Raw genomic sequence first — 19,091 nt, 5'->3', positions numbered from 1 at the left:
TGTGTGTGTGTGTGTGTGTGTGTGTGTGTGTGTGTGTTTGTCAGCATTACCTTTATCAGTGTAGCAGCCACCTGCTCGGTCTCATTGTGGGTCTCTCATCTTCTGCTCTTTCAGTGCTTTATCTGTATCGGAAATCCAAGAAAGAGGGACAGACAGAGGAAGGAAGAGAGAGAATAAACATACAGTGCATGTTGCAGTATGTGTTTCTCACAGAGGAATGAGATGTGTGAGTGGGCTAAAATGTAATTCTCTCAGGACATATTTAAAATTCACTCAAAAATGAAAATTCTTTCAGTGAATAAATCGTTCTTTTGAAGTCTTTAATGAATCGCTTGACTGAGTTCTAGACTAGAACACATTTTGGTCTGTTCGTTTTATGATACTTTTATGGTGCCCACGGTCCCCATTTATTGTAATCGTATTGAAAACAACAACCAACATTATTCATAATGTATCCATTTATGTTTAACGGGAAAAACGCCATATGGGTTTGGAACGGCAAGAATAAGTCAATTTAATTTGGAATCATTCAATATAGCCTATTTGAGAAGAAAGATTTGTTTCGTGTTGCTTTTTTGTTTTTCTCTTTTTAGACACTCTAATTAAAGATGATTGCTTCCAGCACACTGCATGAGTGGGTTGTGTATGCAGAGCTAATAAAGAACAGATGGTAGACAAGAAGCCACCTCACCCAAAAGTACGAGGCACAATTACACAATCAAAGCTACAAATGTGCATCTCTTTCTCTCATGTGTCAGAATAGTCGATCAGAATCGTATTTGCTTAAAAGAGTAATAGCATAAAAGTTGCATCCTTCACTTCTTCAGCAATTCCACCTCAAAGCAATTTTCTGTCAATCTGCTGTTTCATCGTTTTACACAAGCAATTCACACTATGGTGAAGCTTTGGCTCATTAATATTAATTACGCGACGTGACGTTGCCTCAATTGGCCTAAACGATTGGCTGCATAGGCGAAGCTGGTAAATAAGAGCGCTCCTTAATATTAATTACACTCACTCACGCAACACTCAAAGAGGGTTACCAAGCAACGTAAGTACGCCCTAATTAATATTCATAAGATATGAGTCTTCACCATAGTAAGGTTCGTAATTTCGTCAGCTTGATCCGAGGTGTGTATAAAGGATGTAAACGTTCTAACTATGAGCCAATCACGTGTGACCCAAGGATTGTCGAGCCAATGGCTGATCAGACAGGCGCGCGCTCAGTAGGAAATGAAGGGTTTACCTCCCGCCTGTACTTACTCGACGACAACATGTGAGTGTTAGAAAGTTACACAACAGTTTAGAAGGTAGATGTGTCGCACTGTTCGCAGGTCATGCGTGGGGTCCCAGTGTCCGGCTGAACTGCAGGGAGGATGGCGATCGATATGGAGCCGATAAAGAAAGATGCGAAGAGCAACCCGTCCGCTACGGCTAATCTCTTCTCACAGATATTTTTCTGGTAAGTTTTTATGCCTCTAAGTTATACAGGAGAAAGAGAGGAGGGAGGCAGTTAGTTGATAAGCTTATGGGCCATTTTATGTGTTTTCCCTCTGAGAATTTAAGCTTTGTGACTTTCGTTACCTCATGTGTACATTTTCTGACACTGAAGACATTATTAGTTCAAGCTTCTTTATTCAGAGGGTTTTCGGTGTGTTTCCATCAGTTGTGTATCTGATCCAGTGCTTTGTTACTCGGGGAAAGCTGGTCCTGCTCAACACCCACTTCTTTTCCTTCCAGTATTTTTCCCGGTGTTCACTCTAATAGCGTTCATGTACCGGAATAGCCATGTGGGTTCATATGTGGGTTCATGTCGAAAGAGGGTCTGACATGATACAGATGTTCTTAGAACGTTCTAATGTTGGTTTCATACATTTCTGAAAAAGAAAAAAAAAACTTAATCATATTTGAATTGAATCTTCAGTCTTCATTTTAATTATTTATTGTAATTCTTAAAGAATTTAGCCTGATCATTATCTTTATAACGTTAGGGTGACCATACGTGCCATTTTCCCAGGACGCGTCCTGGCCAGGATTTCTATATTGCCTAAAATATCTAGGTTTTGGCTTTGTTTGCGTGTGCAGACCGATCGGTGTTTGACATCAAAATACCATACAGACGGTTCCTTATGCTTTCAAAATGCTCTCGAGGTATTTAGATGTCAAACACCGATCGGTCTGCACACGCAAACAAAGCCAAAACCTAGATATTTTAGGCAATATAGAAATCCTGGCCAGGACGCGTCCTGGGAAAATGGCACGTATGGTCACCCTATATAACGTTTTCCCAAAAAAATGCAAGTTTTTTTTTTAAGGTGATTACTCTGTTTGACATAAGCAAATCATGGGTTTCATAAAAGGTAAACTTCTTATTTTTTGAAAATGTGATAGCATGGTTTTGTTTTGTTTGTCACAGGACAAAAAAAAAAGAGCTCTTGCTTTTTTGGTTACACCCCACTGACTTTGATTTGAAGGGTAAGTTTTAGAAAATGATTTTATTATAAAGCAAAAAAACTATGCCAAACAAGCCTTTTTTTCAGGAATTTCTATCCTTTAATTTAAGTGTTTTTGTACAATCGCTGAGCAATTACACCACCTAGTAGCCATTTTTACTTTAAGTCATTTAGCAGACGCTTTTATCCAAAGTGACTTACAAATAAGAAAAAGTAATTAAAACTCTATAAATATACACACACATTTAAGAAAGAAATTAAATACAAATGCATACAACATTTCACAACTAAACATTTAAATGAAAACAAAAAAATAAAGCTAAAAACAATTCAAAATATTAAAATAACAAAAAGGTATGAGTATAATAATGATTCTAACATAACACTAAGCCAAACACCAAAAAACAACTACATGCGTGTATGTACAGCCACACACATATACAGTGGTGTGTAAAAGTGTTGGCCCCCTTCACGATTTCTTTGCATGTTTGTCACACTTTAATGTTTCAGATCATCAAACTAATTTAAATATTAGTAAAAGATAACACAACATGCAGTTTTTATTATTAAGGGAAAACAAAATCCAAAACTACATGGCCCTGTGTGAAAAAGTGTTTGCCCCCTAAACCTAATAACTGGTTGGCCCACCCTTAGCAGCAACAACGGCAATCAAGCGTTTGCGATAACTTGCAGTGAGTCTGTTACAGCGCTGTGGAGGAATGGGACACACACCTTCCAAAAAGTTCTACTTTTGTCTCGTCAGTCCACAGAGTATTTTCCCAAAAGTCTTGGGGATCATCAAGATGTTTTCTGGCAAACTGAGACGAGCTTTTATGTTCTTTTTGCTCAGCAGCGGTTTTCGTCTTGGAACTCTGCCATGCAGACCATTTTTGCCCAGTCTCTTTCTTATGGTGGAGTCATGAACACTGACCTTAACTGAGGCAAGTGAGGCCTGCAGTTCTTTGGATGTTGTTGTGGGGTCTTTTGTGACCTCTTGGATGAGTCGTCGCTGTGCTCTTGGGGTAATTTTGGTCGGCCGGCCACTCCTGGGAAGGTTCTCCACTGTTCCATGTTTTTGCCATTTGTGAATAATGGCTCTCACTGTGGTTCGCTGGAGTCCCAAAGCTTTAGAAATGGCTTTATAACCTTTTCCAGACTGATAGACCTCAATTACTTTCCTTCTCATTTGTTTCTGAATTTCTTTGGATCTCGTCATGTCTAGCTTTTGGTCTACTTCACTTTGTCAGGAAGGTCCTATTTAAGAGATTTCTTGATTGCGAACAGGTGTGGCAGTAATCAGGCCTGGGTGTGGCTAGAGAAATTGAACTCAGGTGTGATAAACCACAGTTTTAACAGGGGGGCAAACACTTCTTCACACAGGGCCATGTAGTTTTGGATTTTGTTTTCCCTTAATAATAAAAACCTTCATTTAAAAACTGCATGTTGTGTTTACTTGTGTTATCTTTGACTAATATTTAAATTTGTTTGATGATCTGAAACATTAAAGTGTGACAAACATGCAAAAAAAATAAGAAATCAGGAAGGGGGCCAACACTTTTTCACACCACTGTACATGTACATGTATATAAATACTATTATATACATGTACATATATATAAATGCATTCTATATATATATATATTATATTATATTATATTATTTCATTTCCTTTTTGTATGTTGAAGTACTGAAATAACTCAAATTAAATACAACTAAAACTTAATAAAAAGCCTATATAGACATAATAAAAAAAACTCATAAAATTACAGTACATTAGTTTATCAGTAATCCTAAAAAAAATAACACTGAGCCAAACACACATGCTAAAATAACAACAACTTACTGACACATAGTAAGAAAATGGTTATAAAAAAGGTTTTTAACATTAATCAGAAAATATTCAAAACTGGTTTTAATTCAGAAATAAAAAAAGTGTTTAACACAGCATTCATTTTATTATCTGTCACACATTAATTATTTTATTATTAGATGTATATATGTTGCAATGATTTATTTTGTATTATTAGTTCATGTTATGGACTCATATGCAAATCCAGCCATTTGGCTTTAATGTCAGAGGGGTTTTTAGGTTTTGTTTTCCAACCCTTGACCCTCAGGAACACTCTAGATAGAGGAGAGCATCTATTACTGTCATTTTAAAGAGATTACCTACCTGCATGTATGTTTGTTTGTCATGAAACATATGGTTTGTACACTTTAGGCGGCTGTCATCACTCATCAATTATTCAGCATCCTTTGGCATACACATTTAAAGAGTTCTGTTGACCAAATCCTCTTTTCTCTTCTCATTTGATGTCAGCTGGCTGAACCCTCTTTTCCGTATCGGCTCCAAGAGAAGACTTGAAGAAGATGACATGTATAAAGTGCTTCCGGAGGATGGGTCCAAGAGACTCGGGGAGGAACTGCAGAGGTGAGTGAGCCGCTGGGAATAAACCGACTAATCAACAGACTCTTCTCAAACAAACCCTCAGAGTATTTATTGTGAAATATGAGAACGCAGGCCAGTGCGGTTCCCAGTAGGTGTTGGGAAAGCGATGGCTCACACCAGTTCATTATGCAATGTTGAGTTTTAGCGAACATCTCTGTAATCATCCATACATTAACAATGTATGAAAACTGAAATGAAGGAATGAGTTTAGGTTGGTTTAGTATTCCTAGAAGGAGCCTTGGTTGGGCACGTGGGACCCGAGACCATTGATCCTGGAGGTGTGGATTAAGATCAGACCCGGTAACCCAGGAAACTGTGTGTTCAAAATCCACAAGGGGTGTCTCATTAGCTACCACAACTCTGCCTTACAACAGATTTTCACAGAAGGACTGTCCTTGTAGACAAAATATGCTGTAAGTTGGCTTGGATAATCAGCCAGGTTGAATTCAAAGTCAGATCACTTAGAAAAGCAATAGAACACCTCTTCTCCAGCCACATGATTTGATGAGCATTCATGTTTGTAGCACAAAAGGTGTGGGACAAGTTAGACATTAAAATGTAATATTTAGGATTGTGTTTTTTTGCAGTGATAATAGCCAGAACCGAAGGGCAGATAATTTGGAAGGTTCTACTGTTGCTATTACAGGCGCAGAACTCTTGGAGGAGGATACAGAGAGCAGGGCGTGAGGGAGTGTGAGGTTAACTGCCCGTCTGGTTTTCCTGCTCACTTTCATTTTGTAGTGTACAGGAAGCCACCCTGAATCTAAAGAGACCCTCTGAACTTTTTTGCAGGTGTGCCACATCTCTCTCCCACCCCCCCCTTTTTATAAAGTGTCTGTGATAAAAGCGAAAGGAATGATTTATTTATTCTTGGGCTTGGCTGAGGGTAATTATTATCCTTATAACGGTATCGCCCACAAACCTTTTGATTCGTTTCTTCTTTTAGGCACTGTGCCTTAGTGCCACAGCTATGGGCCAGACAACTACTGGGCAGATTGTTAACCTTTTGTCGAATGACGTCAGCAAGTTCGATGAGGTAGGAAATTTCCATAACTTCTTTGTCTTCCTCTTAAGTGTTACAGTCACCGGCTGTCCATTTCCTGTTTTTGAAGCAGGTCACTCACAGGGTTTTTTTTTTTTTAATGGATTTAAACATGGCACTTGTTTGGTCAGGGAATTGTTGTGTGTAGTTCACTTTCCAGTTAAAACGGCCAAAGGCAGCACGAGTGATTTACCGTAAAGGGCTTGTGTTACTGGGTAACAGATTGGCCAGCGTTCAGAGTACCAGGAGAGGTCTCAAATAGGTCATCTTAACCTTTTGTTCATTTACAATCTGACTTTGGGTTATTGGAAAATTAAAATGATTAGTTAAACAGTTTTTATGTGTTGTGGTTTCTGACATACAAGATAACTCACCCATTAATCAGTCCCGTGGAGTCTCCAGCAGAGGTATTATCATTATGTGATGGATAGTTACTGTATGTGAAGTGTTGGCTGTGTGCCTTGTTACATGACTTTACAGATTTAATGCAGCTCAGTAAATGCATGACCATTTTAAACCATGTTCATTCTGTCTGAACAGTTATTCTGTGTATTTGTAGTAGGAATGTCATTGTTCTACATCAGTATTTGGAAGCGTTCCTCTTGCATTTACCAGCAGACATCAGAGGGGTTCCATGAAGAATTACAGGAAGTTTTTGTTCAGACCAAGTTACCCGAAATTAGAACTTTGAAGTTTAAGATACTTTTTTTTGTAGATTCTAAAAATAATCTCTGGGACTGTTTGTAATATGATATTACAAAAGCAGTACACCGTGTCCCAAGTACTACACTAAAATATTGTCTCATGAACTACAACATGATGCGTCATGGTTTTGTGCCACTATGTAGGGGCTTATTAAATGAACACTGATGATGGAATAAAGATAATACCAAAAAATATATAATCTAAATTTCCTTTATTTCTCAAAGAGTCCTAAAAACGTATCACAGTTCCCACAAATATTACTTATAATATTTATCAATATATTAAGCAGCACAACTGATTTCAGCACTGATAATAATAATAAATGTTTCTTGAGCAGCAAATCAGCATATTAGAATGATTTCTGAAGGATAATGTAACACTGAAGACTGGAGCAATGATGCTGAAAATTGTTTGGTTAGTCAAGTATGATATAATTGTCTGTTGTTTTGTTCACATCTCTTTTCCCAGGTGACTATTTTTCTGCACTTCCTGTGGGTGGGGCCTCTGCAAGCCGCAGCTGTGATTGGTCTGCTTTGGCAAGAGATTGGAGCATCATGCCTTGCGGGCATGGCAGTTTTAATCTTTCTTATGCCACTTCAGACCATGTTTGGGAAGCTGTTTTCAAAGTACAGGTACAATCTCAAGATTACTCTGGAAAAAAAAATGGATCAGGGAAAAGCAATCATAAGAAGTTGAAAGGTTTAATCACAATCACAGGATGCTCTTCATGTCATGGCTAATAGTGTCAAGTAGGCTTCAGAAAACTTCTGTGAAAACACTTTTATCATCTCTTAAAAACCCCTTATATTTTTAATGAGTTGTGATTTTTTTCGATGAGCTTTGTTGTTCAAATGACAGTTTGTCTGGACTGATTTCCATAATATAGAAATAATTAATAGCTCAAGAGAACAGTTCAAGTGCATGAATTAACTTTGCATGCTGAAGATGGTGTATTTTTCTGTTATGGTAGTTACTCTGTCCATAATGAGATGTTAATCATCTCCAACCATCTCCAAATAAGTCATTTACGAGAATTTATTGTGGTGATCAGTCTTACGGCAGTGTTAAAACACAATAAATCATAGTCCCATGTTTCACCACATGCTCTTTCCTTCTGGGGTTATGCACTCTTTCTGAGGTTCAGAGCCAAACTAAATATGATTCATCAATTAGAAACGTTTGTCACACGATTAAAAAAAATCGTGCTACTTTAAAGGGAAATTCATGTGTATATATAATTATTTTAAAATCAAATACTTGAGAATATCTTTATTTTTGACTCTATACTATATTGACTATATGGTGATCAGTCTTACGGCAGTGTTAAAACACAATAAATCATAGTCCCATGTTTCACCACATGCTCTTTCCTTCTGGGGTTATGCACTCTTTCTGAGGTTCAGAGCCAAACTAAATATGATTCATCAATTAGAAACGTTTGTCACACGATTAAAAAAAATCGTGCTACTTTAAAGGGAAATTCATGTGTATATATAATTATTTTAAAATCAAATACTTGAGTCATGGAAGGTGAAATATTCCAGAATATCTTTATTTTTGACTCTAATGTAATCGCCCTAAATAGAAATGGTAAAATCAGGACAATTTATTTTGCACTTTTCCTTAAAAACTTATAAATACCAAGTTAATTCAGTTTTGTGTACAATTTGTTTTTCTCTAAAAACAAAGAAGATCACTCCCCTAGTCCTGCTGTAATTTCCGTCACATCAAGCATTTATACAATGTTTTTTTTTCATAAAATGTTTTTTTTTTTTTTTTTTAATGTCGATGTCTTAAAAGAACAGACAAGTGACAGTTTGAAGATCAAAAATTAAGTTTTATGATTACGATCTGAGAGCTTTATTAGTCATATTATTGATTAGGTGTCATTGGCTAATGATTTAAAAAGCTTATCCAAATTTATTTATTTATTTATAAGAAGAAAATGTCATTACCAACACATGTTATATACTTAATGGTTGATCAGGGCATTGCTAATTAAGATGCTAATTCTAGGACATGTTTTAACAAACATGAAAGTTTGAAGAAGCAATTGTTTTGTTTTAGAATATTGCTCAGAAGTGTTCTCTCTCTGTCTCTCTCACAGGAGTAAAACCGCAGCCTTCACTGACAATAGGATACGCACTATGAATGAGGTGGTGTCTGGAATACGTATAATTAAGATGTATGCCTGGGAGAAGCCATTCGCAGCACTGGTTAATGATGTACGAAGGTACAGTGATATAGACTTATTTAGTCTGTTTACTCTGCTGTAGCTCTGACATAGGTCAGCCGAATTCTTTACTGAAGCCGGCAAATTGCCAAAGGTTTTATAGTAATTAACAGAAAAAATTTGCATTTATCGGCCGATACCGATATGGTGGCCAATATATCGTGCATCCCTAGCCATTACATATTTCTTTTGAGCTCAATTCTTGAAGTGATTTTAGTTTATCTCGAGTCAATCAAGGGAGTGATAGAAAATGCCTGTGCCATTAAACTGCATGTGTTATTATTTAGATAGCTATCTAGAAACAGTTTCAATGGTTTAACTAACTTGCTTCGCAAGAGTTTACCGAAAACGGATGCTCTGCCATGAGTAGTTGTCTTAAAAGTGAACATTGACTGTTGAAGACGACTAAAGCATCCCTTGTGACAATGCTGAGAATGCACTGCAAGCGCAATCCAATGCCTTAAACTCATGACTATAACCAGTTGTTCACGTACTTTTGTACTGTGGTTCAGGACTTATGTGAATGTCAGCATGTCAAAAGTGTAAAGTTTTTAATAATGTTTATCCATGAAATCTCAGCTTTATCCTTGCAATGCCACAATCTTCACAATCACAATCTGCTTATAATCTGTCTTTTTCACTATAAAAAGACAGAATGAACTTTATTGTACAAACCGACCTTGGAAAGTACTATGCAAGGCCATCCAGCTCTAAGACATAATACTCTTTTTGATTTTTGGTCATAAACGGCTAAAAACTCTCATTTGTTTGTTTCTTGTAGGAAGGAGATCTCAAAAATCATGAGCAGCTCTTACCTCCGAGGACTGAACATGGCCTCGTTCTTTACGGCGAATAAAATCATCCTGTTTGTGACGTTCACTGTGTATGTTCTGGTGGGCAACACAATCTCCGCCAGCCGTGTGTTTGTGGCCGTGTCGCTGTACAGCGCCGTCCGCCTAACCGTTACTCTGTTCTTCCCTGCTGCTATTGAGAAAGTGTCCGAGTCTGCCATCAGCATCCGGAGGATCAAGGTTCGACCGCCATCATTAGGCCACATTTACACTATATATGACTATATCAGATTTTTTTTAGCACGCTGCTTAAGCTGCGTTTGCAAGCCAAAGTAAACATACCGACCCAGAAATTCTTAGGCTGAAAAGGAAGCAAAAACAGCATGCTTTGCATTGGACTCAGATAAAATGATAATATAAGCATTTGCTCACTCAAAGTTTCAAAAGACATAAAACTTCAGCATGACTCCACTGGGTTGAGTCACCATTGTTTTTTTAATTGACATATGACTCGTATTGACCGGGGAATATCCGATCTGTCCGATTAATTGGCAGATGCAAATGCACGTATGCGATTCATATTAGATTTATTTCCACATAGGAATGAGGTCTAAACCAGTCTGAGAATCCATGCGCTTTTTTTCTGCTTAAGACGTTTTGTGCCACATGGGAGGAAAAAAATCTCAATTGGTTCACTTGAACTGTAATGTAAATGCCAATCTTTGTGAAGTTACAGTGTTCCCATATCTTGGAAAACCCAAAATTGTGATTTCCAGGTCTGGGAGAGTCACGGAAATTGTTACAGTCTTGAGAAAAAAAACAGTGCATACTGCATGAAATAGTGTATCCCATAATGCAATGTGGTTAACATTTCTTCTATGACATATTATTTGATCAGACTGCCAGTATATAAGGAATTTGTACATAAAATTTACTAAAAAATTCTAAATAATAATTTTAATTTCCAAGCTGATAACTGGACTTGCATGCAACATGATAGCGACCGTGTGCCCATTTTCTTTTCATAATGTGTATGTTTGCTATGAATGAATATATATATATATATATATAACATTTATTATTAATTCCCAAATGTATCAATATGCAACAAATAAGAAAAAAGAAGACAGAAATTTGCATGTTAGAAATGAGCAAGTTGATGCTCCCAAACTCAAATATAAGTATAAAAGTATATTTATGTTATATATGTCATACAGCATAAATGTACTAAATAAGCTTTCGATATAAATAAATGAAAGATGATTTGCCAAGACTATCGGCTTCTAAATCTCTGGCTCGTCTGGTTGTGCTGAAGTGCTGCAGGTGTCATTTTCAGGGTTAATTTTAGATCTACTCCAAAGTTCCCACTGACACAGCTAATGTTGCGTAAGTCATGAACCTGCAGATTTTGTAATCATGGAGTGTCTGCTTAGAGAAAGGAGCCTTTATATACAAAGCAGATGATTAATTTTCCGATTTGACCTCCCATTGAACCCACTTCTTCCACTTGTCGGACAGTCCTAATTTGTCAACCAAAGAAACTCCAAAATACTGCGACTACACTGTCAGAGTGTCATTACAGCAGTTTTTTTGTGTGATGGTCTTGTCTTCATGCATCATAAGTGTCTGTGGTCTTTCTCTCACATGCAGAAGTTTCTCTTGCTCGACGAGCTTGTGAAATCCCACGTTCCACTTACTCAGGAGGATAAGAAAGAGGCGTCTGTGGAGATACAGGATCTCATATGCTACTGGGACAAGGTGAGTTCAGTGGGACCAGGCCCTTGAAAGTACACACACCTTCCCCCGAGTTATGATTTTGGAAATGCAGAACTACAAGCTGCTATAGTTCCCACTTAAGTTTTCTTAAGTGTTGTTTTTTTTTTTTTTTTTGGTTGGCTTCCTCATGCATTTCATGCATTTTTTTTTATAATAGATGTATTAATTAGTATATGTTGTGTTAATTAGTATTGATACTTACAAGATCATGCTCAAATGAACAAATAGTTGCCTCTGTGGTTCTGTACATGCACCGATCATGAAAATGGTTTGAAAAGTTTTTTTCTTTTTTACAGTTAAGTTAGTTCTTTCATGTTAAAATTAATTTTCTCCCCTCTACTTCACAGACTCTGGATGCGCCAACTTTACAAAATGTGTCTTTTAATGTGAAGCCAGGTCAACTTCTGGCGGTTATTGGTCCTGTGGGAGCGGGAAAGGTCAGTCACAATAATTCCATTCTCTGATTTCAGTTTTCCCAGGTTTGCATTTTAAATAGAAGTGATCATGGCAGCCATGAGTGTTATTAGTTACTAATCTTCACCTCTCTCCTGCAGTCTTCTCTCCTCAGCACTGTTCTGGGGGAGCTCCCAGCAGAAAAGGGTGTGATAAAGGTCAAAGGTGAGCTGACGTACGCCTCCCAGCAGCCTTGGGTTTTTCCAGGAACCATTCAGAGCAACATACTGTTCGGAAAGGAGCTGCAGCCCCAGCGATATGAGAGCGTCCTCAGAGCCTGTGCGCTCAAAAGGGTGAGACGTGTATTCGTTAATTCATCCATCTCACTCTTGCCTTTCTAACCTGTTCCATCTACTTGTAAATTAAACTCTCAGTAAGATTATTTATTGTTTTCTTTTTGTAATTAGGGTTGTCAAATGAATTAATTACATGTGCTGATTACTTAATTTAAATAATAACAAATTAAGTACATAGTTTTTACACTATTCTTTAGAGTAAAAACAGTCATATTGTTAAATATTACAATTTAAAATAACCGTTTTCTATTGTAATATATTTTAAAATGTAATTTATTCCTTTGATGCAAAGCTGAGTTTTCAGCACCATTACTCCAGTCTTCAGTGTCACATGATCCTTCAGAAATCATTCTTATATGCTGATTTGCTGCTCAAGAAATGTTTTTGCTTCCAAATCTCTTATCAGTTGTACTGCTTTGTATTTTTGTGTGTAAACCGTAATACATTTTTCAGGATTCTTTAATGAATATAAAGTTTTTTTTATTTTTAAACAGCATTTATCAGAAAAATAAAATATATTTTCTCCCCTCTACTTCACAGACTCTGGATGCGCCAACTTTACAAAATGTGTCTTTTAATGTGAAGCCAGGTCAACTTCTGGCGGTTATTGGTCCTGTGGGAGCGGGAAAGGTCAGTCACAATAATTCCATTCTCTGATTTCAGTTTTCCCAGGTTTGCATTTTAAATAGAAGTGATCATGGCAGCCATGAGTGTTATTAGTTACTAATCTTCACCTCTCTCCTGCAGTCTTCTCTCCTCAGCACTGTTCTGGGGGAGCTCCCAGCAGAAAAGGGTGTGATAAAGGTCAAAGGTGAGCTGACGTACGCCTCCCAGCAGCCTTGGGTTTTTCCAGGAACCATTCAGAGCAACATACTGTTCGGAAAGGAGCTGCAGCCCCAGCGATATGAGAGCGTCCTCAGAGCCTGTGCGCTCAAAAGGGTGAGACGTGTATTCGTTAATTCATCCATCTCACTCTTGCCTTTCTAACCTGTTCCATCTACTTGTAAATTAAACTCTCAGTAAGATTATTTATTGTTTTCTTTTTGTAATTAGGGTTGTCAAATGAATTAATTACATGTGCTGATTACTTAATTTAAATAATAACAAATTAAGTACATAGTTTTTACACTATTCTTTAGAGTAAAAACAGTAATATTGTTAAATATTACAATTTAAAATAACCGTTTTCTATTGTAATATATTTTAAAATGTAATTTATTCCTTTGATGCAAAGCTGAGTTTTCAGCACCATTACTCCAGTCTTCAGTGTCACATGATCCTTCAGAAATCATTCTAATATGCTGATTTGCTGCTCAAGAAATGTTTTTGCTTCCAAATCTCTTATCAGTTGTACTGCTTTGTATTTTTGTGTGTAAACCGTAATACATTTTTCAGGATTCTTTAATGAATATAAAGTTTTTTTTATTTTTAAACAGCATTTATCAGAAAAATAAATCTTTTGTAATAAATGCATTTATTGTGACTTTTGATCAATTTAATACAGCCTTGCTAGTTTTAGTATTTGGTTGTTGCTTTAAAACTAACTTCACATCTTCATAAAACTTTAAATGCTATAAAACATTAACTGGACATCTTCACCACCAGGTAAAGCTCAAGTTGTTGTAAGCTGTAGTATACTAAAACTGTAGTTCTTTCTGTTTTGTACAGGACATGGAGCTGCTTCCTGATGGGGATTTGACTGTGATCGGAGACCGAGGAGCAACCCTCAGTGGCGGACAGAAAGCTAGAGTCAACCTGGCTAGGTATCCCAACCTGTTAACCTTTGAAAAATCAACCATTTTTCACCTTTATTATACAAATTCGGCAATTTAATAAAACCCCATTTCTTACCTTAACTGATACATTGTTCTGAACAAAATAAGATATAATGTATATAAAGCATAGTATGTGCTTTCAGAAGACTGCATCATGGACATGCTGAGGATATAGTTAAACAATGACATTTTGTAATGTGAAAAATATATGAAATGGAAAAAAATTAATAATTGAAAAATGGCAAACTAGCATATATTTGCTAATGGGAAGGAATATTTAAGCTGTTTTATTAGTTTTTTTGTACATCTCTGTTACTGTCTGTGGGTTTTAGGGCTGTGTATCAGGATGCTGATATTTACCTTTTGGATGATCCATTGAGTGCAGTGGATGCAGAAGTGGGCAGACACTTGTTTGAACAGTAAGTTCATACTCTTCACTGATCCTGTTGTGTTTTACTGTTGATCGTCATGATGTTCTTTTCCATACATTGAAAGCTTTTGGTTTTCAGGGACAGTCAAGCTCTGCAACAGGCATATATTAGGGCTGTCAAAATTAACGCGTTAATAACCACAGTATTCCTGTATTTATTTTTGATCAAATAGATGCATCCTTGGCGAGCATTAGAGACTTTTTTTCAAAAACCTAAATCTTAAAGGGTTAGTTCACCCAAAAATTGAAATTAGGCTGCGTTTTACTCACCCCTGAGGCATCCTAGGTGTATATGACTTTCTTCTTTCAGACGAATCCAGTCGGAGTTATATTAAAAATGGTCTTTGCTCTTTCAAGCTCTATCATTGCAGTCAGCGGGTGTTGCATTGCTTCAGTCCAAAAGAAGTTAAATAAAAAGCACCCATGCATAAAAAAAAAGTGTCTCACACGGCTCCGGGAGGTGAACAAAGGCCTCCTGTAGCGAATCTATGCGTTTTTTATAAGAAAAATATCCATATTCAAAAAGTAATAATCACTTTAATGTAGCTTGCACCAACAGTTGAACACAGAAGCAGTTCCGGGAGCATGACGTATGAGGTCAGTGTTGCACATGCGCCGGTGAGTCTCATGATCTGAAGGATATGTTAACAGGAGCAAAGGAAGCAAAGGTTCCTTACTTTAGCAAAGGAAAACCAGTCTCCTCTTGGCTTATATCGAAATCCTCTGACATTCTTCTTTACAAATCCTCATTTTGTACTTCTAATTCTTGACCGTTGTTTTGTTTTGATCTCTCCGCTGCGTTTCCGCGTTCGTCACTTCTGAGCGGCGCATGCACAAAGCTGACCTCATACGTCATGCTCCCGGAACTGCTTCTGTGTACAACTGTTGGTGCAAGCTACATTAAAGTGATTATTACTTTTTGAATATGGATATTTTTCTTACAAAAACGCATCGATTCACTACAGGAGGCCTTTGTTCACACCCCGGAGCCGTGTGAGAGACTTTTTTTTAATGCATGGGAGCTTTTTATTTAACTTCTTTTAGACTGAAGCAATGCAACACCCGCTGAGTGCAATGATAGAGCTTGAAAGAGCAAAGACAATTTTTAATATAACTCCGACTGGATTCGTCTGAAAGAAGAAAGTCATATACACCTAGGATGCCTCGGGGGTGAGTAAAACGCTGCCTAATTTTCATTTTTGGGTGAACTAACCCTTTAATATATATGCTGTTGTTATATTATATGTAATGTTGATGTATTATTTAAAGTGTACTATATTCATTAAACTGTATATCGTTTTCTTTGAATATTATTTCAATTTCTTGTTTTTATTGCAAAGTCACTCTAAAAAGTAAAAAAAAAAAAACGTAAATATATGCATACATTTCCATAAAATAATTCAAGTCGAAGTCATGCTGGATCGAAAACAACACTAAGTATTGTAGTGCATTAAGTAGACTAATTGCATTTTATTTGAACAACCTAAATAGTGCTTAATACACTAGATGGACATAATGTTCTGGTGTTTACCAGCTATCGTAACGTCATTACATTGTGATTGACAGGGCCACAGAGCAGGAGAAGCTGGACTTTCATTCCTCGTACACCAATTCTTCCAACGGCACAAATGGCACTGTCAGCACTAACACGACTCAAGAGCTCAACCTGAATTTCTATCTTGGCATCTATGCAGGTATGCTCATGATCGAAGTCAGCCAAAGTACAAATGTAGACATGTTGCATGTGTCTCCCAATGGTAATGGAGATTTGTGTATCCTATGTTCATCAGGCTTAACAGGAGCCACCATCATCTTTGGCTTCATGCGCAGTCTGTTTATGTTTAACGCTCTGGTGAGCTCAGCAGAGACGTTACACAACCGCATGTTCAACAGCATCCTGAGAACCCCGGTCCGCTTCTTTGACATCAACCCCGTTGGTGAGTACAAAAACACCAAAGACTTCTTATATTCCTGTCTGTTTATCAAGCTAGGAAGTGACCAGCAGAGGGCAGCACATCCTGTGAAATGTCCTTTGGGCAATTTATCTATCCTGTGCTGTTCTTGGAAGACCTCTGTTGATGTGCAGTTACTGCCAGAGGAAAGGAAAGTTCTTTTTGTCAACAAAGAAAATCCTCCATTGCATCGTTTTTTTCATTCTGAAGCATCAGTGAGTGTTTGAACTTTTTGTACGAGTCCCTCAGTCGTCCTCAGTGTGAAAAGATGGATCTCAAAATCATACAGTGATTGTTGGAAAGGGTTTAATTACGCAACAGATGCTGGAAAACCAAAGAATTTGTGAGACCTGAAGAATTTTTCTGAAGAACAGCGGGCAGTTTAACTGTTCAGGACAAACAAGGGACTCATGAACAACTATCACTAAAAACAATTTTTAAAAAAACAGCTGTGGATCATCCAGGTAACTTGTAGACGGGGTCATTTTTATAAATTCAACTATTATTTTCTCTTGTGGACTATATGTAAATATATTTTAAGTGAAATATCTTATTCACTAAATAAAAAATAACATTCATTTTATATGATTATTTTGGTAAAATAATTAACGTTTTGTAGATACTGCAAAGTGTAGGTGAAATTTTGACCACAACTGTAATAATAGTAAAAGCAGTAATATTATGAAATGTATCTAATATTATTACAATTTTAAATAACTCTTATCTATTTGAAAATGTTTTAAAATGTAATTTATTCCTGTGCGGCAAAGCTGAATTTTCCAGTCTTCAGTGTCACATGATCCTTCAGAAATCATTCTAATATGATGACTTGCTGCTCAAGAAATATTTCTTATTATTATCAATGTTGAAAACAGTTGTGCTGCTTAATATTTTTCTGGAAACAGTGACATTTATTTGAAATAGCATTCGTTTGTAATCTTTTGTAATATTATAAATATCTTTACTGTCACTTATGATCAATTTAATGCATCCTTACTGAATAAAAGTATTAGTTTCTTCTTCTTTTTTCTGCTTTTGAGCGGTAGTGTATGACTTCAATTTAAAGTTAAAAGTAATGGCCAACACATTTCACCATCCCAAAAAAAAGTAAAGTTTTCATGTAGTCTTATCTGTGTTTTAAATTTTTTGGAAACTAAATTTATACAAAACATAGCTTGAATGTATTAAAATACAATAGGCTTAAAATCTCAATACTTGGATTAATTCTAATAAAAATAACTGCACATGGTATTTGGAGTAGTCCTTATACATGTTGTGTTATTACATGCTATCACCATGGTGCTATGCGGTAGGGTAAAAAAGAAAAAAAACATGGTTTGGTTACCATGTTCAAAAACGCTAAAAGTATCATGGTGCATGTTCAAACAAAACATGTTATTTCCATTGTACATTTTGCTTCTTATTTGTCAGTGTGTTTCCCCTTTGTAAGGATTGCATTTATTAAACATCATTGAACATTTATGTCCACTGTCCAAATACTTCCTTAATTTAGTTCTTATGGGTAACTATTGTTACTGACTTTGGTTGTTTTCAAATGATTTCCAGGCTTCCTCAGTGGAGGAGCACATAAAAAAGGAAAGTGGACTGGTGTGCATTCAATGATGTTTGCTCTAGATTTGAGTGTTTACTCTGGAGTGTTGAGTAAACGGCAGCGTTTGAGGTCTTTGCTCATGCAGGGATGTATATTAGCTGTGTTGAGTGTGAAGTGTTTGGATTGAAGTCCATGTGTGTGTGAAGTCAAACCTTCAGCTCTTACTGACTGTCTTGCCTTCCCTGTTCCTCTTGTGTTTATTTCTGGAAAATGATGCTGGTTAACGCTAGTGGGTGTTTGTTGTCTGCCAGTTCTTTGGGACTTGTAATCTAAGCATGATTGGCCATAAACATTTCTGACAAATGACAAACCGATATCCAGCATGGTGCCGTTGTTGATTGAGTTCTCCTTTGTTTGCATTATTTTTGTTTAATCTTCCATTTATTATCCTTCCAGTCACTCAAATCATGGGTTAAAGGCCTTTATGGCCAGAATTTATCATAGCCAGTTAGATAAGAAGTAAATGGCAATATGGGATTTTTATTGTTAAAATAATTCAACAGAAAAGTTTGCAAGGCACATCACTGACAGCGTTTCAGCTTGTTTTATAATTAGTGATGCTTTCGTCACAGTTACTGAATAAGAGTGTCCAATATAAAGAAAAGGAGAGATATTAAAACAAATCTGGTGTCTGTCTTGTTAAAATCTTTCGATTTATGTTGGTTTTATATGGTTTTTTTAAAAACTCTTATACAATTTTCAAGAAAAGTCAAAATTTTACTCTATATTTGATGGTTATGCCACATTTTTTAAAGTAATAACAGATTTTTCTGAATAAACTAATGTAATCATCATTTTTAATAAAAAATGTTTTTAAATTGCTTTTTGAAGTTTGAAATGTTCAGAAGTTTTGTCTTTTTACAGATAGCTTGAATTATTAGTTCATGAAATATCATAAGTGATTAAAAAGGTCAGTTTATTTTTCAGAGACTTTAAATTAGTGCTGGGTATGACCAAAAATTTATATCACGGTATTTTTCAAAATTATACCACTACATTTTTTTTTTTTTCATGCATGACCGGGTGTTAACCATATTTTCTGCTGATTGAGAGAGGAAATACTGCAGTATATTGACTTAGAATGCCCTATTTTACGGTCATGATGAGTGAATATTGTCAAAAAA

At 36.4% G+C, this 19,091-nt stretch overlaps 2 protein-coding genes across 2 annotated transcripts in view; one reads left to right on the top strand and one right to left on the bottom strand.

Moving 5' to 3' along the window:
* Window positions 1-1,317, bottom strand: part of LOC107551926 (claudin-10-like) — a 12,065-nt gene extending 10,748 nt beyond the window's left edge. Inside the window, exons 1-2 of the mRNA XM_016233704.1 lie at window positions 1,264-1,317; window positions 51-122 (exon numbers count right to left, since the gene is read on the bottom strand). The gene's annotated coding sequence lies outside the window, so the exon portion shown is untranslated. The remainder of the gene's footprint in view (window positions 1-50; window positions 123-1,263) is intronic.
* LOC107551890 (multidrug resistance-associated protein 4-like) overlaps window positions 1,286-19,091 on the top strand; it is a 34,661-nt gene continuing 16,855 nt past the window's right edge. The window contains exons 1-14 of the mRNA XM_016233654.1: window positions 1,286-1,462; window positions 4,774-4,884; window positions 5,549-5,600; window positions 5,849-5,938; window positions 7,118-7,281; window positions 8,757-8,882; window positions 9,664-9,913; window positions 11,324-11,431; window positions 11,797-11,886; window positions 12,004-12,195; window positions 13,867-13,961; window positions 14,306-14,392; window positions 15,970-16,097; window positions 16,194-16,570. Coding sequence (XP_016089140.1) covers window positions 1,377-1,462; window positions 4,774-4,884; window positions 5,549-5,600; window positions 5,849-5,938; window positions 7,118-7,281; window positions 8,757-8,882; window positions 9,664-9,913; window positions 11,324-11,431; window positions 11,797-11,886; window positions 12,004-12,195; window positions 13,867-13,961; window positions 14,306-14,392; window positions 15,970-16,097; window positions 16,194-16,570 — 1,956 coding nt within the window. The 5' untranslated portion in view covers window positions 1,286-1,376. The remainder of the gene's footprint in view (window positions 1,463-4,773; window positions 4,885-5,548; window positions 5,601-5,848; window positions 5,939-7,117; window positions 7,282-8,756; window positions 8,883-9,663; window positions 9,914-11,323; window positions 11,432-11,796; window positions 11,887-12,003; window positions 12,196-13,866; window positions 13,962-14,305; window positions 14,393-15,969; window positions 16,098-16,193; window positions 16,571-19,091) is intronic.

The sequence above is a fragment of the Sinocyclocheilus grahami genome, unplaced genomic scaffold, assembly GCF_001515645.1.
Source record: "Sinocyclocheilus grahami isolate Dianchi unplaced genomic scaffold, SAMN03320097.WGS_v1.1 scaffold437.1, whole genome shotgun sequence".
NCBI lineage: Eukaryota > Metazoa > Chordata > Actinopteri > Cypriniformes > Cyprinidae > Sinocyclocheilus > Sinocyclocheilus grahami.
This window is presented reverse-complemented; position numbering and strand designations above follow the sequence as displayed.